The sequence below is a fragment of the Colossoma macropomum genome, unplaced genomic scaffold (genome assembly GCF_904425465.1).
Source record: "Colossoma macropomum unplaced genomic scaffold, Colossoma_macropomum, whole genome shotgun sequence".
Lineage (NCBI taxonomy): Eukaryota > Metazoa > Chordata > Actinopteri > Characiformes > Serrasalmidae > Colossoma > Colossoma macropomum.
Genome location: NW_023494793.1, coordinates 38,524,830 through 38,552,131, shown reverse-complemented (window position 1 = coordinate 38,552,131; position 27,302 = coordinate 38,524,830). Strand labels below are relative to the sequence as shown.

The 27,302-nt window shown below is 39.3% G+C and overlaps 1 protein-coding gene across 1 annotated transcript; it reads right to left on the bottom strand.

Moving 5' to 3' along the window:
- Nucleotides 1–4,162: 4,162 nt before the first annotated feature.
- Nucleotides 4,163–21,934, bottom strand: abcd1 (ATP-binding cassette, sub-family D (ALD), member 1). Its single transcript, XM_036579493.1, has 10 exons — nucleotides 21,014–21,934; nucleotides 18,942–19,122; nucleotides 16,700–16,842; nucleotides 16,308–16,482; nucleotides 15,881–15,975; nucleotides 9,702–9,847; nucleotides 8,540–8,685; nucleotides 7,475–7,559; nucleotides 7,069–7,194; nucleotides 4,163–6,290 (listed from the first exon to the last, which is right to left on the bottom strand). The coding sequence occupies exons 1-10, from the start codon at nucleotides 21,932–21,934 to the stop codon at nucleotides 5,975–5,977; spliced, it is 2,334 nt and encodes a 777-aa protein (XP_036435386.1). The 3' UTR covers nucleotides 4,163–5,974.
- Nucleotides 21,935–27,302: the final 5,368 nt, after the last annotated feature.

Here is a 27,302-nt window from a genome sequence, read left to right as displayed (position 1 = left end):
TGTCTAGCCTTTCTGAGTTATACTCAAAATTAGCTAAAATCGTCACTACTGAAACAATCACTACCGAAACAGTCACTACTGAAACATTTGGTAAAGTTTCGGTAGTGTTTTGACTGTTTCAGTAGTGACGATCTTAGCTAATTTTGAACATAAATAAATGTTAATTAAAATGATGAATTTTTACATCACTACAGGGAGGCCTTTCAAATAACTAAGATGGAGCATTCTACACTACAAATGAAATCAAATCAAATCTTTAGCAGAAATACGTCATCGGTGAAACATCGAGCAGTGCGGTTGTCGTCATTCAGGTGTAGACAATTATGACAAAAGTGAAAAAAAACAAGAAAAGCGTTTATCTCTACACAAAATGTTTTATTAGATTGCATGAATGTAGGAAAATAGTCATGCAGGCCAGTGTGCAAATTATTGACAGCAATGAGTTACATAGATCAAATAGAAATGTGTAGAAAAGAGTTACAGTATATCTAAAGGTAATTTGTAAGGATCAGGGTAAAATGTTAGTTCAAATCCAACATGTGCTCTGCATGGAGACTCAAAAGATTATACTGTATCATGCACATCCATGATACAAAAGTATTTGTGCATTAATTGTGCAAAATCCCACTTTTAGGGTGAAACACACACCATTATAAAAATCAATCTAATATAAACATATTAGACACATTTTCAATTTAAACATTCTTTTAAAGCAGTTATTAATATTTGGCTACAATCATTAAATCAGTAAAGTGATTGAACTTTCAGAAAAAAAATCAGCATACAGAAAGAAACCAGCTGATAATTATAAGATAAAAACTGCAGAAATTTCTAAAGGACACTTTTAGAATGCACAACACAAGGAGGTCGTCTCCTACAATGCTGTTATGATGGCCACACCAAAGGGGTTTATGGTAGTACTCAAATTACTGATATATAACCAGCCTAAACAGCCATCTCCCCTATAAAATTTTGTACGTGTGTTAAATTATTCAAACATGAACACTGGAACGTCACTAACTGATTGACTTTTTTTAGGGCTGGCCCAAACAGCGTTTACACACTTTGAATACTTGTTCCAACTTCCAAGCTTGAATAGCTGTTTTCATAATCACCTTTTAAAACAATCATTTTTACAGTTCATAATTAACTATAATTTTAAGAATGTTTGTTACTGCAGTTTAAAATGTGACCAGTAGGCGGGAAAATGTATGAACTGTGAAGCGCAAATGAACCGAAATTAGCACTGATATTAAGGCCGTCACATACCAAACGTGACGGTAATGAACAACACGAACGTGAAATATTTAGACACCTTTTTTGGCGTTGTGTAGTGCTTTTGGCCCCGCGACAAAAATAAAAAAGCGGAATGTCAAGGGCAGAAAGATCCTTTGCTACTCACAAAACAGGCGTACGGTGACGCTGGGTGGGCCACTTTCTGTTTCTGAGGGCCTACACACATAACTCTGGGGGCCGTTTAAGTCCGTCATCTGAGTAAATTGCATGAATAAATTGTGCTCTGTGTGTAATCCTGAATTCACACCAGACACGTCACATCGGCATCACTGTGTTTACATGCACTCAATAACCCAATCATAATCAGATTTCTGCAGTTATCTGATTATTCGAATGGTCATGTAAACAGCATACTCTGATTTCTTAGATCGGAGTAAGGTCTAGAAACCCGATTAAGAAATCTGATGAAGAGAGCTGGATTTTAGCTCAGTAATCAGATTTCAGTGCATGTGAACTCTTACTCTGATTTCTTTCAGATTTCTCTGTCTGCGCATGTGCGAAACAGAAGGCGGTACCTGAAATAAGTAAACAGTGTTGCTGTGAGATGGCAGGAAAACAATTTTGGTGCGATGCTGAAACCAACTACATGCGTGACGAAGTGAAGGATTTAAATATTCTTCATCTTCTGGATGATGTATGTTCATGTTTTCAGGTGAAGTGGCGCGAGGTAAGCCACAGCATGAAGTTTGAGTTTAACATTACGTTTATGTCACGTCTTCTCCTGAGAGTTTATTGTCTGGTTTCAAAGCAGAAATCCAATTTTGTCTGACTCATTTTCCCCCATTATCTGATTACTCAAGTGCATGTAAACGCATTGATCAGATTACTGACCAAATCTGATTTTCAGTTATCGGATTATTAAGTGCATGTTAACACACTCATAACTTTTAAGCACTCATTGCTCTGGTGCGGCAACACCCCATTTTCTTTCTGGCCACACAGTGCACAGTGGGTCCGGTGCATTGGATTTAGGGCATGTGGTGTGTTAAAAAAGTTAAGCAGAGCCAAAGACTATATGCAAATGATTCTGACCAACACAATGTTCATCCAATCAGGAGGCAGTTGGTGTTTGCATAATTCAGCTCAATGTACAAAACACATTTTTTTAAGCTTTTCTACACTTTTCAAACATTCCACAAGACACGGAAGAACAGCAGCAAAAGCTCATAAATTTGAGCAACTCCAAAATGTACAATCTAACAGGGAAAATGCTAATAAATATTAAAGATAATAATAAAAATAAGGATGTTAATGAACTGATTTTGACTGCAAGTGGTAAGCAATGACCTGATCTCTAACATGTTCAAGTTTAACCTCATCAATGTTGTGGAAAATATTACTTTAATGACGCATACTATAATAACTGATTGTTCAAAAAAGTAAAATAAATAATTATGTAAATATTGACTTAGCAAGACTACAATTTGACTGGATTTTGCAGGGAACGCTCCTTTAAACAGCCACAGCCAGCTGAAGAGGGATGATGCATTCACACCCATCACTGTGCCCGAACAGCGCAAACACTGCGCAAGTGAAGCACTAGCTATCGTTCAATCCGCATCTGACTCAGCTCAGTTATGTATCTGTTTCAGGCAGGATTATCAGCTCTTTTCACCGTTTTTTTACCAGTTTATCAGAGGAGTCTCCTCATACACTGTTAGTACAGCGCAGGAGCTGCTCTTAAACTATCACATCACCAAGATCATCACATTTTAGTAAATTATTATTTTAGATATAGTTTAGAACATTGTGGACAGTGGAACTGTGTAGTTTGACTGAATCTTAAAGTGGCCTACCAAGCAGTACTCAGGTAATTTTGCACTGAGCATTTTAATCATGCCATAATTTAAAGCGCTTCCACATGTGACTTCTTTCTAAGGCATCTCTGCTCTTTTAGTTTCTATCATAATGTGTAAACCGTGCAGTCTGTTGTGCTCGTGAGCCGAGGTGACGAGGATCCCTGGCATGAATGCGCTCCAGCAAACCAGCTCCGTTGTATCTAAAGGCCTTTGCTGTTGAAATTTATTGCAGTTCAATATTGCAGGCTCCAATTTTTGTGGCTTAAAAACGACAAAGCTTCTGAATTCAGAACAAAAACCAACATAACCAGCGAATACTCCAGTATTCGTATTATTCGGGCCAGCCCTAACTTTGTTAGTTCACATGTTCAAACTAATATGATTGAAGGCCTTTCACACATGAAAGCTACATCTATCTGCTCCCAGTCTAAGTTCTAGTAATTAAAATGAAATGATATGCACTGAAAAGGAAAGAGTGATTTCTGTTTTACTGTGAGGAATTAAATCACTGCTACAGATTGCTATTGCAAAGGTATAAGCAAAAGGGGGCATTAATATTTCCCTCAGAGGCAACTCCCGCTGACTGTGTGAACTGTACTGACCTCAGCAGTGGATGAAACCTTGTCAAAACCAAACAGAAGAGAAAACATTCACGGGTCACTGTTGCAATGCCTCATTGTCATTCACAAAATCGTTCAGAGGTCAAACCACTCGATAAAAAAGATAGTGGTTATGATACTGACAGAGTTTGAAGGTTTTTTTTTCCCTTAAAAAGGTTTTACTTTGTACAAACATGGCACAAAGTAAAAACTACAGCACTAACTAACATTTTATCAGCATTGTGAGGACTTTCAGTGATGCACCGAAATGAAAATTCTTGGCCAAAATTCAGGACATGCTGGACCGAGAACCAAAAGAGCTGACAATGAATAAAATAAACATAAAATTATTTCAGTATGTGCCATGAACGCCGGTGTCCTTAACAACAGAGATCGGCTGGTCATCCAAGGCAATTAATTATTTTATTTACTTCGGTTATCTTTCCACTTTGGCACTACTGTTTTTTGATCATTTGATCATTTTAATTTAATTTGGTGCATTCTTGGTGTATTGAGTGAGGTCATGTTTTCAAGTGGTATCAAACCTGTAGTGGAGAAGTTTCTGGGTGTTGTAAACCCTCTTAATACTCATATAATGTGTTAAGAGGGTTGTAAAACGCATTTCAAACTCATAAAAGTGATACAAATTCAAAAACACTTCCATGAACACGCTGATTCCAGAGCTACATTTTACAAACATGCTGTGAATACAGAAAACACATGCAACTTCCAGTCACAACACAATGGAAGTGAGCCGCAAAACAGAAGTGTTTCTGGAAGATTCTCAAAGAGCATGGAATATCTGGAATATCCATGAGGGAAATCACTGACAGAAGTTAATAAGGGCTCCTGAGTGTGCAAGCACTGGCTTTACCATCAGGAGATCGCAAGTTCAATCCCTGGTGATGCTACAGGCAGTTATCAGTCATATCTGGTACTGCTATTTTAAATTTCTACAGTTAACTCCCATTACGATACAGTGATATTAGTTATCTGTTCAAATAAAAGTTATAAAAATTATTTTTACAGGTGAATGTTTTTGCTAATTAGAATTTAAAAGTTTAGATTCTTCATCCTCTTTCAGTTTCCCTCCCGAAACATCTCCTATGTGTTGTGAGGGCAATTCTGAAGAATGCGTTTTCTATATTTGCAGCGCGTTTGTGAAATGCAGCCCTGGTGCAGTCATTCTGATGAAAGTGTTCTCGTGATTGTAGTTCATTTTTTATTGTACAGTGCGGTGGATCTTGTCGGTCACTGAGTTCTTGGAATGAACAGAGATTATAAATCGATTGTCTAATGTCTCTGTGAAATAGTTCTAAGAGGCCAGATTTTCACTGTTTATTTGCTGCTGCTCAAACTGTTTTAATGCATCTGGGCTGACTGGTGCAATCAATGCAATCAACGTTTGTATTTTCTTTAACATTACAAATTATTTGTGAAGTTATGAAGATTCTGACACTTTGTTGTAGGCATATTTAGTCTTTTTTAGTCACAAATTTCACTCTTTCTTCCCTTTTAGCCTGAAACCGAAAGTGTCATTTTTTACCATCTTGGCCAAAAGTTTTCAGTGGACAAATTTTCGGCGCATCCCTAGTAGAGGTGGACAGGCTCCAAAAGTAAAAATCCTTCTCCACCTTTCCTCTATGATTAGCTCAAACCAGCAGTACAGGTGTCCAAGCAATTGGAACACAATCCTGGTGAGGATTTTATTTTCTGGGCCTGAATTTTCCACCTGTGATCCCTATTAACTATTATTAAAGTGAACAGTACTACTACATACACAGTTTCAGTCACTGATCCAACAGCAGCCCTTTCTCATATTAATCTCTACACTGCTCACACACACACACACACACACTGCTGCCTAGGTGCCAGAGAGTTTGAGAGAATTCTGCAGAGAATTGCAATAACAAGGGATGGAGCTGCTTTCATGGGTGCTTTCATCATCCGCCGCACCTGGAAGAGCTGGCAGCTGCCTTATGCCCCCCCCCTGCATCCCCCCCGCCATCGCCTCTAACGCACACAAACACACACAGTCTAGGACGTTAAGCTTCAAACACTCGCACACAGACAAAAGAAAAAAAAAAACACATGACACACAAATTCACACATGCACAAACATGCATGGAACTCACAGCTTGGGAAGGCCTCTACTGTCTACACCTGAACTACGATTATTCACTCCAGATTCTTCACCAACCCCCACAGACACACTCGCTCACTCTCGCACACCCTCGCCCTCAGCTGGCCTTGAACGCGTCTCTGTCACCTGGCAGCAAATCACTCCATAAGGCTTTTTTCCTGTTCAGCAGGGAACACATCTCTCTCCTCCCTCTCTTCCTGCTGTTGCTGCACCCTCTGTCCCATCTCCTCCTCCTCCTCCTCCTCCTCTCGCTCCCCGGGGCTCACCAGCCTGCTGTCTTCCCCCAGAATGCTGCACAGCTCGGCCAGACGCTGCTGCATTTTGGGGATGCCCGAGAGCTGCGTCTCCAACCGCAATTTCTCGTCCTGCAGAGACAGACGGGTGGACGCGTCCAGCTTTTCAAAGCGCCAGCCACCCTCTCCATCGAACTGCAGCAGGTGGGTGTGGTACTTCCTGCAGGCAGCAGAGGAGCAAAACAGATGCATGGTTAACATAAGCTATTAATAATAATAATAATAATAATAATAATAATAATAATAATGGAGCATGAATATACAATTAATATAATAACAGAACATTTCAAACCATTGTCAGCAATTTTCCCTTAAAAAAATAATAATATAAATTATTATTACTATTATTATTATTAATAATATGTCATTATAATTATTATTATTAATAATAATAATAATTGCATTTATGTTGCTATTATTAATGATAATTAATAACAACAATATTGTAAATATTATTAATATATGTATTATTATTAGCAACAATAATAGAAATAATGATAATTAAACATGTAATTTTTTATTAATATAATAATCGAACATTTCCAAACCATTGTCATCAATTTTCCCTTAAAAATAATACGAATTATTATTATTAATAATAATGTAAGTCCCATGAATATATGTATTATTATTAACAACAACAACAACATTAATAATAGTATTACTAGTAATTAAATGTTTAATTGTCTTCTAATAATTACAATTTTCCTTAATTCATTCATTCATTACTAAGAATATTCACATCAGGGTCAAGTTCTATACATCTGTATTACTATCTGATCATACAAGCACAGAATGAACTCCTTTGCTATGTAGCGCCCTCACATGGCCAAAGTCTGGTTCCTCTTACATACAGTGCAACTACACCTGAACTACCTTTACCTTCTTGTCCAGCAGGTTAAGAGTCATGCTGGGTAATCACACGACCAAAGACTCACCAGAGAGATGGACGGTGTGTAATTGAGAGAAGTGCAATCCCAGCATCCTTTGCAGCTTCAAAGATTTTGCCCTCCACGTCGATGCTAACAGCGCTGGTACATTCGTCCAGGAGAGCGTATTTAGGCCTGGAAGAAACCAGACGGTCGGTCAACATAAAGCACATGACACCTCTCAGATCAAACAAACCTGGTAACGCTACATCCGTCTGATGCCACGGGAGGCTGTTCAAACATTTCTTAGCACTTAGCATGTTGGCAAAATTCCCCCAGTGTTTTGAGCCGCGTGGTTTGGTAAATATGAGGTAAGCTCTGAAGTTAGCTGCGGGTTTCATTCTTTGAAGTGTAAAACATTTACTGCAGCTTTGAACGAGGCTTTATTTGTTATGAAGCTGCAGTAATTGCTCACTTGTGGTAGAACATCCTGGCCATGCCCATTCTCTGCTTCTCTCCTCCGGACAAGACGTCCTTCCAGTCACTCTCTGCGTCCCAACCTACCACACACATGAAGTTTAAGTCACCTCAGTCAAGTTACAGCATAAACAATGTGACTAATTACTTAAGTTTGCTTTCAGTTTAAAACAGTGTTAAAATACACAAACATGACATACAGTAGCACCAACAAAAACAGCCAAGCTATAACAAAGCAAAAGCACTGGAAATTTCTATTAAACATAATTTGATGATTTATGAATAAAGAATTAATTAGCATTTCATACTCAATTCATTTTTTCCAAAGTGGTTTGCCTGGTCAGTGTTTGAGCTTGTTCTCTGACCTACATCTCATTCAAACGGCATATGAAATGTGTGAGCAATATGGTCCAGGATAAAGTATTTGTGTAATTTCCCCAAATTCCCAGACTGCAAGATCATAGCCTGGATGCTCATATCAGTGTTATGCCACGGTACACCCTCAACAACAAGGACAGCACAACACACGTCCATGTCTATTATGAGGTTTTGTTATTCACACCACAATTATTACTGCCAGATTGTACAGCTACATATACTGCAGATTCATACTGGATTAAAATCACTCCATAACTATTACTGTCAGACTGTAAAACTACACACACTGCAGATTCATACTGGATTAAAATCGCTCCACAATTATTACTGTCAGACTGTAAAACTACACACACTGCAGATTCACACTGGATTAAAATCACTCCACAATTATTACTGTCAGTCTGTAAAAACAACACACACTGCAGATTTATACTGGATTAAAATCACTCCACAATTATTACTGTCAGACTGTAAAAACTAAACACACTGCAGATTCACACTGGATTAAAATCAGTGCACTATGAATAATGTCAAAAAGTAGATGTAGATGCAAAAATTAGATTAATATGCAGATTCATACTGGATAAAAAAAATCTTGTTAGTAACCACTGAAATTTAGACCCTTCCCAGGTAATTTAATTCAGCTCCAATAATGAAAGCTGCTGTGGTGAAAGTGCATGCTCACCTCCCTCCCTCTCCAGGATGTACAGGAGGTTGACAGTGCGGAGGATTCCCTCCAGCTGCTGGTCAGTGAAGCCTCTCTCCTTCATCTCCTGAGCCGTGTCAGGGTAAATGACCTGGTCCCGCAAAGTGCCCACTGACATATACGGCCTGCACCGACACATGAGTTACAAAAGAAAACAGACAGAAAGAAAGACAAAAAGAAAGAATAAACTAATTAACGACTGATTGATGAATGAAAGTAAATTGTACCAGAAACTTTTCATGCAATTCAAATTTAGCCACATCTAAAGCAATGCATTCTATTTTAGATGCCCTGACCAGATTAAATAAGCACAATAACATGAATAAATGAAAGCTTTTAAAATCTCAAAATGATCTGTTTTTTAATTATAAGCCAGTATTTTAATTTACAGTATATTTTAGTTGGTGCATCTGATTGCAACTCACCACGTTCACGGTAACACAAGATAATGTAAATTCTTTCCGCCCTGGCCCAGCCCACCACTCTTCAACAGTCTCAATATAACAACGCGTTGAGATGTTCGCTGACCTGTGATGGGCCTGAATGCACTACAGCTGTTGGGCTTAATTGATGTATTGTGAGGCCTATTCTGCTGCTGCTGTTGCTAGTGTAATCTCTTTCACTCGTTCAATGAGGCTATCGCGTCAAACACGAGCACTGCAGGGCCATCTGGACCCACTGCTTTCAGAACCTGCTCTCCTTATTAATCACCACACTCATCAGCGCTAATTAGCTTAGCAGGGCATGAAATGAGAATGAAAGCAGGCCCTTTTTCTCTCACTCTCTCTCTCCCATACACAAACACGCCTAACTTCTAAGCAGATGGAGGTCATTTTAGTGGTTAAATAAAATTAAACCCAAAGTAGCAACCATGCTGTACGACCAGCTTTCCAAACTGAGACTCTAATCCCTTAAGGAGGCAACACTGACATTCAGAATTCTTAACCTACACCCAAGCAATTATAATGATATCAGTATTAATTAATTAACTATACCAACTGCAAATTCGTTACTATTAATTAATGCTCTTATTTCAATTACTTTATTAATTAATAAAGCATCACTACATAATTGAATGTTACTATAATCAGCTATTATATTTCTATCCCTGTCTTGCCAGCGTTTGCTGCACAGCCTGTACCTCTGAGGGATGTAGAACATGTGCTGAGGTGGAGGTTTGTAGAGCACTCCGCTGTAGACGGGCCACAGGCCGCTCAGGATCCGGAACATGGAGCTCTTCCCACAGCCATTCGGCCCTGTGATTAAAAGGTGCATTCCTTCATCGACCTGAGAGAAAAAAGCCAGAACAAATGAAATGAGTGGATGAAAAATATATTCGTAATTATGTGCAAATTGCAGTAGGTCAGCAGGTGAGTAGTGACAAGTAGAAGTGACCAGTAGAACCTTAAGAACCAGTATCAACTAACATATCTACACTCCACCCACAACTGCAATCTTATTGCCAAGTTGGACAAGCTTTTTGAAACACTGGCAAAAATGATGTACAAAGGGGACGAGTCACACTGTCAAATAGTGCAGATCAAACTTCCAACCATCCATATAAACATTCAGAATAAAAATCATGATATTTCGTGTGGTAGTTCTAGAGATACTGAACTGTTATTCCTGAACCTATGAAGCTTGATTCCTACATCTCCAGAGTTCCTCTGCATTGTAACAGTTGATAGAGGCCACTCCCCCAATCTCCAGTTAGCAATGCAACTTTAGTTAGGACAGGGGTCAGCAAAACCCAAATGTTAAGAAGAGCCATTAGGTCCTTTCAATAAAAATCAAACCACCTTGGGAGCCACAACATTTTACGTCCATTTTACCATCTTGGCTGTAAATATGTACCAGTATGTGTTAATGTACTAGTATAGGCTAAAATATTTAACATAAACTAAAACGCAGACTTACTTTGCTCTGCTTTAAGCTTTAGCTCAGCTATAGTGGCTTTTCACGCATCTCCAACAGGAAACTTTTTCCGCAAGAGTAGAATTTTTTTTGTAAAATGTCTCTCAACATTCAGCTTTTTATGAGGCTGAAGTCGCTTCTCATTCACCAGCTTCTTGTTCGAATTTTCCCGTTCCACCTTAAATGGTGCCTGAGGCGCCAGAATGTAACTGCTGCACCATTTAAGGTGGAATGGGAAAATTCAAACAAGAAACTGGCGAATGAGAACTTCAGCTTCGTGACTTTTTAGTGTTTGACAGTTTCTCGTTGCAGATTAAACATATCAGGAAACCAGCTGAGGTGATTATAAATGCAAATAAGTCAATTCAGCAGTGAATTTTGTATATCAGCAGTGATATACAAAATTCTCATTAGAGTATATATATATATATATATATATATATATATATATATTTGCTGCTATTTTTCCTCCATTCATTAAACCAAATATTCGTTCAGAACTTATGAATATTCAAATATTTTAATTAATTGGAAAGCACATTCCCTGAATATAATGGCTTTATTTTGGGCCAGTACACATTCCATTGAGCTTCTTAGTAATATGTAGTCATAACGAACCCAGTTTTCCTGAGTTTTACAATTCCATCTGGGTTTGGTACAATTTCACAGTGAAACTGAATGACTGTGCACACTATATTTGAAGCAAGAATTCCATTGTAGGGATCATTTGATTTACTAGAAGAAAATGATTTGAAACATGCTCATTCTTCTTTCCAATTACACTGGTGTCACTATCTGTCCAGCTAATACTTCTGTCTGGAAATTGTTGCCACGGTTCGACAAACTCCTCCAGCACTTTTCCCTGTATTGTTGTCAGGGGGAGGCATGGCTGCACTGCTGTTTTAGACTGTCTCAAAGGGCATTATGGGTAACAGCTATCGAGTCATGGGTTGCCACATGACTGCTTTATGAAAGCGGTGGGAGGGTATTAGTGGTGGGATCTCCTTAGTGCCTCAGCGGAACAGCACGTCATTGCGGGTGCGCTGTCTGTACGAGCAGAGCTGATGGCAGAGAGGAATAATCAACACATTGTTCCTGGCAAAGCGGCAGGGGGCCGGGGGGCAACGGGCCATGGAGCGCACAGCCCGTTTCCCAGAATTTAACAGGAAACATGAATTAATCATGAGGGGTCTGCTGTAGAACAGACTTACATCAGACACATACAGCCAGACTGCAAAGAATAATGATGCTGAGTTCAGACTTTTTAAAACCTTTGGGGGTGTTCAAATCTGATGCAACCAAAGAACTGGGTTTAAATTAGGAAGGTATGGGATTATGGTAGTGTTGAATTTGATTGGTTTTTGAGAAACCTGACAATCACTAATTCCTAATTTTGCTTCCCAAAGAAAGAGGAAACTGTTGTCAAGGCCAATTACTACAAACACTACACTGCAATCAGCTGATACAGGACGTGATCCTGTCTGAAGAGGGAGGAACTGGTCTTCCGTTACATCAGCATTAAAGCTGTTAAAGTGAATGAGTTAATGGCATGTTAATGTGATAAATTATTAAAAGCCCAAATTTGCTAATGCATTTTCCTAGTTTGACCTCTTAAAGCATCCGCAGTACAGTAAAGCTGAAGCCCAGCTGCTATAGATGCTAGAATCCTTGATTGTAGCCTTCTCTTTCAAATATAGGTTTTACATGGCTTTTAAGGTTCAGCACCTTCAGCATCTTTGGCAGATTACACTGGAGAGTGCTTGTGGGAGACCTATGGATAAATCAACAAGCAACAAACCAATAAAAGAAGGAGCAAAGTGGAGCTCCAGTTCCCCTTTCCTCGATACTGGGGCTGAACAATACAGGCACAGAATGTGATGTTCGATAAAGGTCATGATCACAATATAAAAAAGTGTCCTCATGAGAATAAATTATTATTACAACAGTGCGCCTCGACTGGATGTGACTTTTTTATATGTAAGCAGAAATGTAACTAACCTCTTTATTAAGCAAATAGCAAAATATAAAACTACAAAAGCACCATAATAAAATAATTTTGTGCACTGAAAGGCTGAGAAACAGTCAGTACTGCCTCAACAGCCTTTTCTATAAAGGCTACAAAACACATAAATGTAGAATTACTTTTTATATAGACACACAAGTACAACTAAATATTTTGTTTAATTCTTTTTTTAACTCATTAAACATGTTTGTTGTCACAGTAGCCATTGCTGCCTCGCTCACTTAAAAGACAGCACTATGTGTGAGAACAATCCCAAAGTTTGAGGCATTTTAACAGGCTTGTAGATCTGGACGGAGTCATTTTTGAGCTGTGCTTGTGTGTGTTTTGTTATTTGCTGTTTAGCCTAATGGTTAAGTTACTTTTCAATTTAATGACATCTCTGACACTGCGTGCATGAGGTAATTTGATCTGTTCTGTTACTGCAGCTCTTAACAATGTGTTTATCATGGAAACTCATATCACGATTACAACAAAAATACGATTTATCATGCAGCCCTAATATGCACACTCATTGGTTGGAACAAGCAACCACTGTTGCTCTCGCTGGACGTAGGTGATGAAAATTAGAAACTGTGTTCACTCTGTGGACATCATGTGATTTTCATGTTCACATGATGAAAAAGTTTTTGAACTACTACAAGTAATAAATACATTCTGAAGTCTATTCTGTCCTCATATAGCTATAATAAAATGTGCTGCTTCCTAAATGGTGAACATCTTTCTCTAGAGTCAAACTTAAGCAAAGAGACAAAATAGATTAATTGTGATAAAACTACACACAATAATGTGATTAATCCTGATTTATTTTCTACACCTATGACAGCCATAATTAGCATATTGCACAGTCACGGATCTCAGGCTTCTAAAGCTGTTAAGGAGATTCTTCATCCAGTGTACATTTTGCTCTATTCTAATTTCTACCACACCTGGGCCAGAATTTACTTATCTATGCTCTGATGACTGTCGCCAAGTTGAACAAGCTTAACAGCATATTGGCAAAAATGTCATTCAATCTAATGAGAAATAGAGCACACAGCTCAGTTTTTGTCAAAATACTGAAATTTATTGTACTTTATTTATTCCAAATAATATATTTATAAGTGCCTGAATGGTCAAACTGTTAAGAAGAGTTTCTTTTACAACACAGTACACATCAATATATCATTTTCAACCGGAAACTCAACACTATATAGCAAGTCTAAAGAAACAATGTGGCAGTCTGATGTGAATAATTTGGGTCTTTGAATTGTGCAGTATAATTTCTTATTAGGCAGAATTGTATTATTGTTGCCGTTCTATAAGGCCTGTGTAACATCGCAACAGTTTCTACAAAGAACTTATTTGTGGGCAGATGACAGAGAGGTTCATTCTATAAAATGTTCAAGCTGTAAAATAATCCTTCAGTACTGGACTTTTTCTCTGTGACCATTTGTTGGTAATAAACGGAAATAGTATGTGCTTATCATTATATAAACCTCCTTATGAGGCCACTTATCAAATTTCCCTTATCTTTGTTGATATACTGTCACAGTTCCAACACCTGCCTGCAAATGATATCTTCCCACAGAAAATCTGTCAAAAAAATGTTCTGAAAATGCGTTCAAACTCAAAACTGGCAATAAAGTCAAAAAACTTTTCAACAGCATGACAACCGTGACATTTCTTAATCAACACAGATAAAAATGCGCTCCTCAAGCTCTGACAAGTTTCTGGCATTAACCCACCAAACTTTTTTTGGCTTTAACCAACCAAACTGAACAGAAAAGGTAGTTATCAAGTCCAGTTGTGTAAGAGCAGGGGAACGCAGAGGTCACTCAGGGGTAGAGGGTACAAACACGACTTTGAATGTGCACAGTTTAAGAGGATTATGGGATATATGCCTACTGTATGTTAAACCAAGTCTTAAGGAGTTAACAAGTTCCAGCGTATTCATAGATCAATGTCTGATAATGCCCTGCAGTTGTGCAATTCTACTGGCACTCATAATATTAGCAAAGGACACAGAAAACTGGGCCAAACCCCGGACAGAAATCAGAAAAGATAACACAGATCCATAAACAACGTATTATACAAAACTCTGACTTATGACCTGTAAAAATATCAAGCTGAGAATGGCATGCTTTCCTAGTTCACTGCTCCTAAGCACTTTCACAGCTGCTCTGGATACATTGATCTCAATACAGCTCAATTTTTGTGCTGGTCACAGTGTTGGGTAATAATTCAGTTTGCTGGACAAGTCTGGTTAAAATTCTTGATTTGTGGAAATGCTGCACAAAACCTAAAAAATGTGTTGTCACTCATCAGTCAAACACATCTGATGTTTTGCATCAGTCATCAGTCAAATGTATCTAAGATTTGCCTTCTCTTGAGAAGCTTTACCCTAAAAACTAAAGGTAGTTTTAAACCAGAGCCCTGCAAAAGTGAGAGAATTACAATCCACACTCTGTGTTTTGTTGCAATGGATAGTGTGATCAGTATAAACATGCGTTGGCACTTGATGATAAATGATAAGATAAAGTCTATATAGACAACATCTCTAAGTAGATCTGTTAGCTGTTTAAACGAGGGCGTTAACTTACTGGGCCAACACTGACCTGATTTATTTCAGTAGAAATAGTCCTACATTAATGACAAAAAAGATGCATTTCTGCATCTAAGTTAAATGTCACAGCCTGTAGGGCAGCAGAGTTTAGGCTCCTTGAACTTGAGTGAAGCTTTGTCCACCGTTAAACGGTGGTAGTCCAGGGGTGTGTCACCACAGAATAATATGCATTCAAAGTTTATTGGTGAATATCTGTTTTACCGGACATTATGTTGGGTGGGATTTTAATTTGCCAGGTAAGTTTCCTGGCTAACGGAAAGCCTGAATAAAACGCTAACTTTCCTTAAACACAGAAAATATGGCCAGATGAAATTCTATATCTGTTATTTGACCAAGTACAAGATTATGAGGCTACTACATACAAGGTTATACACGCTATACTTTTATGTTTTCAGCGGTGAGTAATAATAGTCTTGTCTTTGCAAGTAAATAGTCTTTACAAGTATACATTAAGTTGAAAATTAATCAACAATAATTGAGCCCCTCCACATACATTCCCTTTTTTGGATTATCAGTTATTTTGTACCACCTTTTTACATTAAAAAGCCAGTTTATGCTTTATTTATGTTTTAATGACCCCTTTATTTTAAAAAAGCATAAAACAATGCTATACTATGCTTTTAAGAATTTTTATTAAAAAAAATGTCACATATACTGTTTTTCGTTGCAATTAAAATCAATAATAACTTACTCTGAATGCAAAAATCAGTCCTAGTTCTTACAGAAGGAGGAGAATGTTTTATATTATAACTGCTAGAAAACCAACAATGCAGGTGTGTACCTTGATGTTGAGGCTGGACACCACCACATCACCAGTGGGCGTTATAATGGGCAGGTTCTCACACCTGATGCCTTGCTCGACGTCAATCACTTGACCTGCACACACACAGATAAAAGTTAGGGATTAGACTTGTCAGCCTTTGATGCTGTAACTCAAAGAGGTAAGGGGTATAAAATCTGCAGCGATCAGTGTTTTCTCTCTTCTAATGCTGCAGTCATGACAACTGGGAACTTCAGATCAGAGCTTCCTACTTCACACAACTTCAACTGTTCAAAGTCGAAAAAAAAAAGTTTTCTTGTTTTTGGCTGCTGTGGGCCGATAATCAGTGCCAACATTTATAATTTCTCTGATAAGTTTCAAAATTCATCAACAACTACTATGAAACTAATATGCAACACTGAAATACACTGCATACAGCAGAACTCACCTCGAATGAGTAGGGGTCCCTCCACGCGCACACCATGTTTAACTTCCCGCGATCCCCCGCGCGCTGGTTCGCCCTGTACCTCCTCTACAGAGCGCCGAAACACCCCACCGCGCACTTCCTCAAACACATCAAACATCTCATACACACGCGCTGTGTAGCCAGCCAGCTCTGTCACCTGGAGAAGCCCACAAAAGAGAAGAAAAAAACGTTGTTAAAGCTTAAGGAAAGGGCATTCAGTGGGTATACAAGTGCTATAGCACCTATGCTATAAAGACCTTAAAGATTTCATTAAAGGACCCATATAAATGAAAACTGAATGCTTTTTTATTTCCTAAACAAAAAGAATCTGATGTAGTATTTTAACTTTGCCAACATAGATTGCAGTGTCTCACCTCCTTGTAGGAGCTCATAATCCTCTCCACAGCGTCGGCTCCTGCGTTCAGAAGGTTCCGTGCTGTGGTGAAGGCCTCCGTCCGCTCGCTCACCAGATCCTCTTCCTTCATCACCATCGCCGCCTGCTTCACATCCTCTGAATCTGAAAACAAAACATAAACAATACATAAGTAAGGGAGGAAAGAGAAACAGCATGAAAGGATGGCCAATCCCACGATGGAGGAATACACAGTACAAAGATCAAAACACAGATCAAAAGTGTGTATGTGTGGTTTTATGCGTGCATGAGCTTTAAAAATACATACAAACACAAAGACAGAAACAAAAAAAGGCTTTGCAAAGATCCTGCACCACAGAGGAAGCGTTAATGGAGAGGTACATTGAAGTACAGCACTTTGGACAGCACTGGTCATGGCAACTTATTCAGCAGAGCAGTATTATAATTCATATTAATAGTTCATAGTAATCTGAAATGGACTTATAACTGAAATAATGCTGTACATTCAGGCTCTGCATGACACATTGTACAGTGAGCCAGCACATAGCTGTCCCATTGGATTTTGAATTCTCAATGAATTAAGCTCTTAAATCATAATGGTATGTTCATGAGCCCATTCCTCAAATATTCACTTTCATAACCACAGCATTTAAATGTAAAATTTATTGTTGTTACCAAATAATTCGGAGTAGTTACGGAGCAATAAATACACCCTTAAAAGTGTACTTTAAGGGTTCTTTAGTAAAGGCAATGATTTAACACGTAAATGTTTTTTTTTTGCATTTGTACATGGTTCTGTTTTATGATAGTAAACCTTTTATATATGGTTATTTAAAGAATCTTTAAAATGGTTCTTCATAGCACCAAAAAGAGCTATGCTATTGTTAAGTCATAGAATCTTTATTTGGTACTACATAGAACCCTTTTTGCTAGGACTGTAGAATTTAAGGTGTTATGTCCTGGAATATTTCAGTTTTACTGGCCATTTCTGATGCCACCTGGAAATCTAACAAGACAATGTTTATTAAACCCTTAAATTCCCAGACTTATTACATACTAAGGCTTCCTATTCAGTAACTACAGGGACTTCAGTGCAAAGTGAATGAGCTATTCTTAGGTTGTAGAAGTGTGTAATAAAACTTTGGGCCTGCTGGTGGGCCCTGTCCCTTTAAGGGGTTAACAAACTTGTCCCAGTTGTACTGTATAAAGGGAATAACGAGGTGATGTTCTGAGCACGAACTGGATGTCAAATTGGATGAATGCTGATTTTTTTGTTTTTGGGCTAAATGAACACAGGAAAATCACTAGCAAATGTTCAGTACTTTCTATTAGCCAAATTCACAACATAAATAACAAACCTTTCTCTTTAATGGGCCAAATTAGCATTTTAATTTCAAAAATAAAAAATAAGCTGTCCATTTACGTAACATGAATGAGTGGCAAGTAAGAATCAACTGACTACTTAACACAATGAGTCACAAATAATTATGATGTGACACTTTGGTACAGATACAGCAGCAACATTCAAATACAGTGTGAGTGCACTTACCTGCCATCATTTACGTCATAAAACAACAACATAGATGGGCCGAAATCATAATAAATTGACTGACTGTTGCGTGTTTGGAGCAAAAGCTGCCACTTCTGATCTTAGTCATTTCCGATCGTGCATCCTTAGTATTATTTTATATTACACTGTATATATTGTATTAGGCATATATGCAAATGAGCGCTACAACCAGTGATTAATGTTTTATGTATGTGAGAATTCTAACAATCTTTGGACAAACGAGATTAGGGCTGAACGATTTGGGAAAAATATCTTATTGCAATTTTTCTGATCGATATTGCAACTGCAATTTAAAGTGTGATCATTTTTGTAAGTTGAAGTCCAGGCCTGTTATGTCGGCCAAGAAGACCAGAACATCCACTTTTTCTGGCTTGAGACTTGAACACTGAACACGCAAGACTGCCAGTTAGTTGTGGTTGTGATGCCATAGTATATAGTTGTTTGGTTGCTTCTGATTGGTCTAACTCATCTACAGGCAGTTTACAAGCTCTGATATTAGTTTAATATTCCCCAATTAAGACATTCTTAATAAAAAGTGACTATGTAATAGTCAAAAAAGTGACAACTGCAATATGTAGCCATATAATCGCAATATGCAATATGCTGCCCGTATCGTGCAGCCCTAGGTTGTAACACTTCGTGCATATAAAGATGAGCTTTGATGAGATCGTACCTTGTTGGGAGTAACCCGGGGCTGTGATGATGGGCACAGCAACCATGACGAGACCAGAGGCGCTCCACAGGTATTTCATGAGGAACTGCTCGAGCATGACGTACCACAGGCGCTTGAAAAGGATCAGGTTGATTTGCGAGCGCAGCGCATTGTAGCTCCGCTGCAGCTGCGACATCTCCACCTACGCAGGGCAGCCAGACAGGAGCGCACACACACCCGCACACACAGATACACACACACGCATACACAGCAAGAGAGCATCAAAGTGAGGATACAGGAATGAGTGTACTCACAGTCAGAGGCTTAAACTAGCAGCTCCTCACTTGTCCGTGTGTAGATTTAGGCTAGCTTTTCACAGGCTAACTTTTACTTTCATGAGCTTTTATTCAAGGAAAAAAAAATTTTCAAAGTGACATCTTTGGAAAGCAGAACTGACTTCTAATGTGTGTTAAAAGGCTGTGAGTGCTGAGGACTCAGAACAGCAGGGCACAGAAATCTGCCCCAATTCCAGGGCTTTCCCTTTGTTCCACACCACATGATGTTTCTTTGCACTAGGAACAGTAACTATTGCCTAAACACATGACCGAGCTACATGGACCCTGTTTGTTTAGGGGCCCCTGTGACCTCTTGCATGCTCAAAGGGGTGAATGTATTGAATGTACATGTATATCATTCCAGGACACGTAGGTCTAGACCAAGGGTCGGCTCTTTTACTGCCCTGTTGCGGCTCCACAGCAGAATTAGATTTTTTAGGTAAAAATAAAATACTCCTCCTTTACAGTAAAATAAAGATCTGCTGTTCATTCTAACATGTAGCCTACAACTGTTAATTCACCCTTATAACCATGAAGACTGGCGCGCAGACTGCTGGTCAGTCTCGCCTAGCTAGTAGCTAACAAAACGGCAAAGAGAAAGATTTAAGACGAACATCGATAATTTGGAGATCAATGGACTTATTTGCATTTATAATCACTCCAGCTGGTTACCTGATATGTTTAATCTGCAACGAGAAACACTAAAAAGTCACGAAGCTGAAATTTCTTGTTTGCCAGCTTCTTGTTCAAATTTTCCCGTTCCACCTTAAATGAAGGAGCACTTACACTCTGGCGCGTCAGGCGTCATTTAAGGTGGAATGGGGAAAGTCTGAACAAGAAGCCACGAATGAGAAGCGACTTCAGCCTTGTAAAAAATCGAATGTTAAGAGACATTTTACAACAAACTATTCTACTTTTGTGGAAAAGTTTCCTGCCAGAGATGTGAGAAAAGCAGCTATAGCTGAGCTAAAGCTTTAAGCAGAGTAAAGCAAGTCTGCGTTTTTATTTATACTAGTACATTGTCACACATTGAGACATATTTACAGCCAAGATGTTAAAATTGACATGAAATATTGTGGCTCACAAGACGGTTTGATTTTTGTTGAAAGGACAAAATCGCTCTTCTTAGAATTTGGGTTGCCGACCCCTGGCCTAGACTGTTAAATACCCACATCAAATGCAGATTTTTGACTGGTTAACATTGCAAAATGCATTTAAACATTTTAAATAAAATACAAAGAAATCTTGAAAGTCAGATATTCTGCACTGAAAACAGGTGCTGGATCTCACACTCTTGAGATGTTAGTCTCTTACATCTTGCATCTATGGGTTCAATGATGTTTAGATTAAATTAGTATTAAAGGAATAGTTTGAATCCTTTGAATAAATGAATTTATAGAAATTTCATCCATTTCATTTCATGCAGTTGATCAACCAAGACATGTTTGCTTCTATAGTTTTGCACTACACCTATGATGTTAATGTAGATAACAAGTCATAAAAGGTTTTAGTCACCAATTAGCACTGTGCAAGCTGCCTGCCTCAATTATCATCCTCTTACGTCAAACCACACTATGATCTACAGATCTATTGTACCATTATTAAACAAAATAGTAGCAGCAATCAAGTCTCAGCAGATTAACCATGTTTGTTTTAAGTCTGCGAGTGTGTAAATCTGATATCCCCCCAAACTATCCCCTTTAAAACTGCTGAAAATCCTTGGAAAGCGCAACAACAAGCAAACTACAGTCTTGTTACCTTGTGACCCCCGTAGAAGGCGATCTCTTCGGAGTTGGCAATGATGCGGGAATGCATGTACCTCAGGTCCCCTTTCCTCTTGGCCTCCTCAGCCACCAGCTTGCCAAAGCGGGGTGAGAACGCCCTCAGGATTTTGGCGGTGAGGGCCACCACGATGCCAGCAATGACCGAGGGCCATGTGGTGTTGGCGCCCTTGGACTTGGCCGTTTTTATGAGAGTGTAGCAGGTCATGACCACGTCCAGGATGGGCTTGGTGAGGTTGGAGTACAGGTGGGCCACGGAGCCGGCAAACATGACTATGTCCTCCGTCAGAGACTGGTCAGGGTTGGCCAGCCTCCCGTCCATGTTACTGACACGGTAGTAGGTCTGGTTGCTGAAGTAGAGCTGGTAGGCATAGGACACCAGCCTGGTGCGGAAGGCCAGGGTCAACTGGCCCTCCAGGTAACGGATAGCACTGTTCACAAAGGTAGCAGGGATGGCAATGAGCAGCCATTTGGTCAGCTCCCATACGAAGGCCTGGGGGTCTTTCTTGACTATGGTCTTCACTATTTTACCATCTAGGTTGGCCACATAAATGGACAGAAATGTGCGTGAAACTAGGGCCACCGAGTGGAAGCCCAGCAGCCCGAGTTCTTTGCAGAAGATCCGCGGGAAGAGGATGCGCAGGAGGCGGATCAGGCGCTCCAGAAACTCGCGGTTAACTGCCGGTGAGGTCCTCTTCTTTCTCCGCCTCTCCGTCACTGCCAGCGGCTCTCCGTTCGTCTGCGGCAAGTGTGGACTTGAAGGTCCTCGCTTGAGCCTCCCAGAAACGTACGGATAAAGCTTTTTCAACCCATAAGCGGCGACCAGAAGAAAAACCGCTTTTCTCGCCACGGAAGGCCTCTTCAGCTGTGAGGGCAGTTTGGAATAAACTACAGACATTTTTGCTCTGGGTTGCTGTTGCTGAGAGTGTGTTTAGAGGAAAGTGTCCAGTGTGTCCTGACGAATACTATTGAATAACCTTATTCTAACCCTAACCCTTATATATGCAGATAGTTCAGCATAGCCAGCTAAGCTCTATACTATCTAATGTAATGTAAATTAGTGGCTTCAGTAGCTGCGATTCTACTTGATGTCCATCGCAAACCCGAGAAAAAAAGACTCCCCTCAACTCCAATTTAAACAAACTGTATTTCACAGTACACTAACTTAGCACTGCAAGTTAGTTAACTTTACAAAAACTATGTTTTATGTTAGCGAGCTAGAAAAAAATGTAAGAATTTCATGACCTTCCGTGTTATTTCACAACTTAATCTAACGTTAAGTTAGCTTGCTAAGTAAACCGGCTCCCATAAACTGAATAGGAGATATCTATAAGGCTAGGCTAAACAGGACGCTAGCAGCTTTTTAACTGTCAAAATATACTAATTTTGTCGTTTCTTGCTGAGGTAGACTATTACGAGCCCTTCGACTTCAGTAAACCAGCTGCCTGTGAGCTAGCTAGCTAACCTAGCAGCCCAATAGAAAAGAAGTAGAAAAAAGGCTAGGCTAAGCTAAGCTAGCTAACCTTAGGCAAGAAGAGTGCAACAACAACAGCAACGGGACAGAGCGCGTATGCTCTACGCAAAACTAGACAGCAAAACAATGAAAACTAAACAGTTAGAGAGATAAACTGTATATTGACCGAAGGATTAAGCATTGTCAGCCTCCGCTGAGCCATCCAGGAGCATTAATTCGTACTTATAGTCGAGTAAACCTTCAGCTAACGTAGCTTACATGGTTCAGGTTCAAGTAACTATGCAAGAACTTCCTCGGACTGTCCGCCTGTAGTTTTGAGCAAACGTGAAGTTGCAGCGCAACTTATCTTATCGCTTTTTGCTGGTCCCAAACCGACTAAAGATCATCCTCAGGAGAGATCTGGGGTATGAATGGCTGTAATAAACGTGTGCGGCGAAAGTCTTTCTTCGGGATCCATGTTTGAGCTGCCCTCCCTGTTTCTTCGTGGAAGTCCATGTGTTTACACCGGGCTCGTATAGCCTGAGGGTCAGACTAGTGTTTTTGCCCAATAGGAGCCGGAGAGCAGAGCGCTGCCTCCCAGGCAAAGTACCGTTATACCTGCATTAATGTGCCCTGCGACAAATCCATTAAGACATAAACCTTCCGACCCTTGCTCCAGTGCACTGTGTCCCGGTCAGTGCAGTATTTCACTGCTTCCCCTATACACTTAGAAAAGATGATTTTCAAGGGTTCTTTAGTAAAGGCAATAGAACCCTAAGTTCTATGTAGAACCATTTGCATGCTAAATGGCTCTCTGCATGGTAAAATGCAATTGCAGAGAAATAGAAAAATGCATTGTGGTGCTATAAAGAACCATATACAACATATTCTCCATCAATCTGAAGAACCATTTCACCATGCAAAGAACCATTTTAAGCATGCAAACGGTTCTATATAGAACAGAACCATCTTTTTTAGTGTGTACTCTACAGGGATGGCTATAAAAATGTGATGTTATTTGATTTGTGGCAAAAACTTAAATAACCCAAAACTTAAAGGCATCAAAATAAAACACCAAAACTCCAAACTACTACAACCAAATATACAAATTTACACCCGTGCATGTCCAAAAGAGTAAAAGATCCATAGCACATAATTCGGGTTGGCAATATGGCAAAAATATAATATTATGATACTTAGACATTTTCATGATTCAGGATAAGAAGCACAATATTTAGTGTTTCTTCGGTTTGCTAAGTTTAAACGGAAAAAAATAACCTTAATAAATAATACTTTTAAAAACTATGAGTACAGTGAATTTTATTCAAAGTTTTATACCACTGCACTTCATTAAATCCAGGTAAACAGGACTAATTATGCTCTGTTTGCAATGAAACATTAAGTTCATAAGTTATTCAGTGTTCTTTCAGTACTGATGAGATCCTCAATACGCTCAGAAAAGCATCTGTAATGTTATGTAATTTATCACAATAATGCTAAATATTGGGATACACTTCATATTGCCCACCTCTGTATGTAAACATCTTCACATTATGTATTAACCCAATGCACTTTTAATGAGGTTTTATAGAATATACACTCTATGGAATATATACTCTGTCCTGGGAAGCTCCCTAGACCCAGTGCAGATGGTGGGAGACAGGAGGATGTTAGCCAGGCTAGCATCCATGCTAGAGAAAGCTACCCCATGCATGAGACCCTTGTAGCACTGGGCTCCTTCAGTAACAGGCTGCTTCACCCCAAGTGTGTGAAGGAGCGCTATCGCAGGTCCTTCCTGCCTGCTGCTGTTAGACTGTACAACCAGCACTGCTCCCAGTAGACCCCCCTCCCCCCCTCATTAGACCTCACGCACCTACAGAACATAAACTGTGAATTCATCACCATTTCCTGTGTGCAATATAATCAATATCCCATGTGCAATTCAGGTAAAATATCCTAACAGTGTAAAGATTTTTTGCTTTTTTATTTGTAATTATTTATATAAGGGGTGGCGCAGTGGGTAGCGCTGTCGCCTCACAGCAAGAATGGCCTGGGTTTGATTCCCGGCTGGGCGGCCATGGTCATTTCTGTGTGGAGTTTGCCTGTTCTCCCCGTGTCTGCGTCAGTTTCCTCCCACAGTCCAGAGACATGCAGTTAGGCCAATTGGACATGCTAAATTGCCCCTAGGTGTGTGAATGTGTCTGTCTGTCTGCCCTGCGAGGGACTGGCGACCTGTCCAGGGTGTATCCTGCCTTCCGCCCAATGACAGCTGGGATAGGCTCCAGCACCCCACTGCAACCCAGAAGGATAAGTGGTTTAGATGATGTATGGAATTATTTATATAGTTAATTTTTGTGAATAGAGTTTATGTGACAGATTTTTTATCTTATTTTTTATCTTATATGTTTTATTTTTAGTGTTATATATATTATCCATACAGTAATTAGTGACAAACTGTAACCGTGTTAAATAATTATCAAGGTTAATTACTTTGTTAATTCTCTTCTTGTTACTTCTTTTCTTCAGTGCCTTGCTGTCCCTTTGCTGCTGTAGCACTGTGAATTTCCCCACGGTGGGGCTAATAAAGGGTTATCTTATCTTACTGCATGAATTCTAAGGCTAAAATAAATCACTTTAAATAATGAAATATAGACAGCACATAATCAGACAACACATACATAAAAAAGGCATGTCAACCATAAATCGCAAAATTTTGTATACACATTTCAAATGTGTATATTTATCATATACACTATATCCAAAAGTTTGTAGACACCTGCTCGTCCAGCATTTCTTCTAAAGGCATTAACAGGGAGTTTGTCCTCCCTTCCCTGCAGTAACATCATGTACTCTTCTGGGGAGGCTTTACACTAGATGTAAGAACATTGCTGTGAGGATTTGATTGCATTCAGCCACAAGAGCCTCATGCACTGCTGGGTCCGGTCCACTTGTACCAGCACAACACACATTAACACACCACCACCACATCAGGGTCACTGTAGTGATGAGAATAATGCACCACCCGGATAACACCTGTGGGGGTCCTGACTGACTATTAAAGAACATGGTGAAAGGGGGCTAACAAAGTATGCAGAGAAACAGATGGACTACAGTCTGTAATTGTAGAGCTACAAAGTGCTCCTACATGATAAGTGGAGCTGATAAAATGCAGTGTAGCTATAAGGAGGTGTACTTAATGAAGAGGCTGGTCGTTGTATAGTGTATTTTAAATATGTGCCTGCTCTTTCAACCTCATACACTGTTTGACAATGAGCTAATAAGCTCAATCAGCTGTGTTGGAGAAGGTAAAACCAACAAAAATCTGTAGTGCAGAGGGACAGACACTGACCTCAGTGAATATTCCATGCATTGGAGAATGAAGCACACGTTTGCATAAGACAAAAAAACTTTAATATTTATTAAAAACAAACTTTTTACACTCCCATCCTAGTCACTGGTGTCTTTTTCAAGAATATTGCAAACTGAAGTATACAGCAAAATATTTACATTTAGATTAATTCGATTTAGAGTCTTCAAAAAAGTGAATGAAATTGCTTAGTATACATATTTTTAGTTAACCAGGCAAGTCATGATTTTAAAATGAAAATGTGTGAAATGATCTCCAATATCATCCAAAAGCTGGAAGCAACAACGGTGACAGTCCCAGTGGGTTTGTACCACAATATGGAAACAACATAAAATCTACAACCAAAAGAACATTGATTTTATTTGCCTTGGCATTTCTGAATATTTAACTTTGTTTACTTCAGTTCTACATTAAATGCCTCTGCTCTACCTACCTTTGGATAAAGATATGGATTTTACCACAAGGCCAGCAAAATGTAGGTGTAAATTCATGAGCGGAAATACAACACAGACGTTTATTTTCTCTTACAAAACTGTTCAGGAACGTACAGTAAGCAAAGTAAACATTCAGTGACCTTCTCAGAGGTCACTTGTGTTGCATTCTACATAGAAAAAACAATTCTATCTGTGATGCTACCCATGCAGCCGTGCTGTTGATTCTAAGACGGACAAAGTGGCCTACAAATCGGAGCAGCTTTCAGTTCAGTCTGGTCCTGAGACGAGCATGGCAGCATTTGGCGACAAGGTCAGAGCTTTGAACCCAATTTAAAAAGGAGGGGAAGCTCCTGATTGCTTTAGTAGTAACACACTCTTCAACACGAGCAGGCTTCCCTGCAGAGGCCGGCTCAAGCTGGTTAAAAGGGAATTCCATCCATTTTTTTAAACTTCAGCATAATTAAATGGTTAAGATGTAAACAAAGTCATTCAGAGTGGTTTGATGTGAAATGTGGCATTGTAGAACAACTTACTGAGTCAGAATTGTTCACAGTGGTGGTGATAGGAACCAGACGTCTGAGGAGTTTAATGTCTTTAAAAGCTCCCTCACAGAAAGTCATTAAAAACATAGTTACGACTACACTGTTAGAAATAAAGGTTCTGTGCAGGTACATTTTTCGTTCATCAAGGTACAAACAATGTAAATGTGCCCTCAAAGGTACAGCACTGGTTTATATAGGGTTTTCCAGGTGAAAAGTACATATTTGTATGGGGTGTGTGGAGTCAATACAGCTTAGAAAATATAATTTCAATGGATTATGGTGCAATTATGTTCCCTGACTAAAGATGTACCCTTGAGGGTCCCACCCCAGTGACAGTCTAGTACACTGCCTGATGTCTGACACTTTGAGATAAAGTTTCGGCCTAAAACATCTTTTTTAAAATCCATTCATGGTGGAGAGGTACATGCAGGACATTGTAAGGTAAAATATTCGCCAAAGAAAACTTTTTT

Coding starts and splice junctions, on each gene's coding strand:
- abcd1 (XM_036579493.1), bottom strand. CDS start 21,934: ATGTCTGTAGTTTATTCCAAACTGCCCTCACAGCTGAAGAGGCCTTCC. Junction 7,560..8,539: donor CATCCTGGAGAGGGAGGGAG/GTGAGCATGCAC, acceptor TGTGTGTGGTAG/GTTGGGACGCAGAGAGTGAC. Junction 7,195..7,474: donor GCCAGGATGTTCTACCACAA/GTGAGCAATTAC, acceptor GGTTTCTTCCAG/GCCTAAATACGCTCTCCTGG.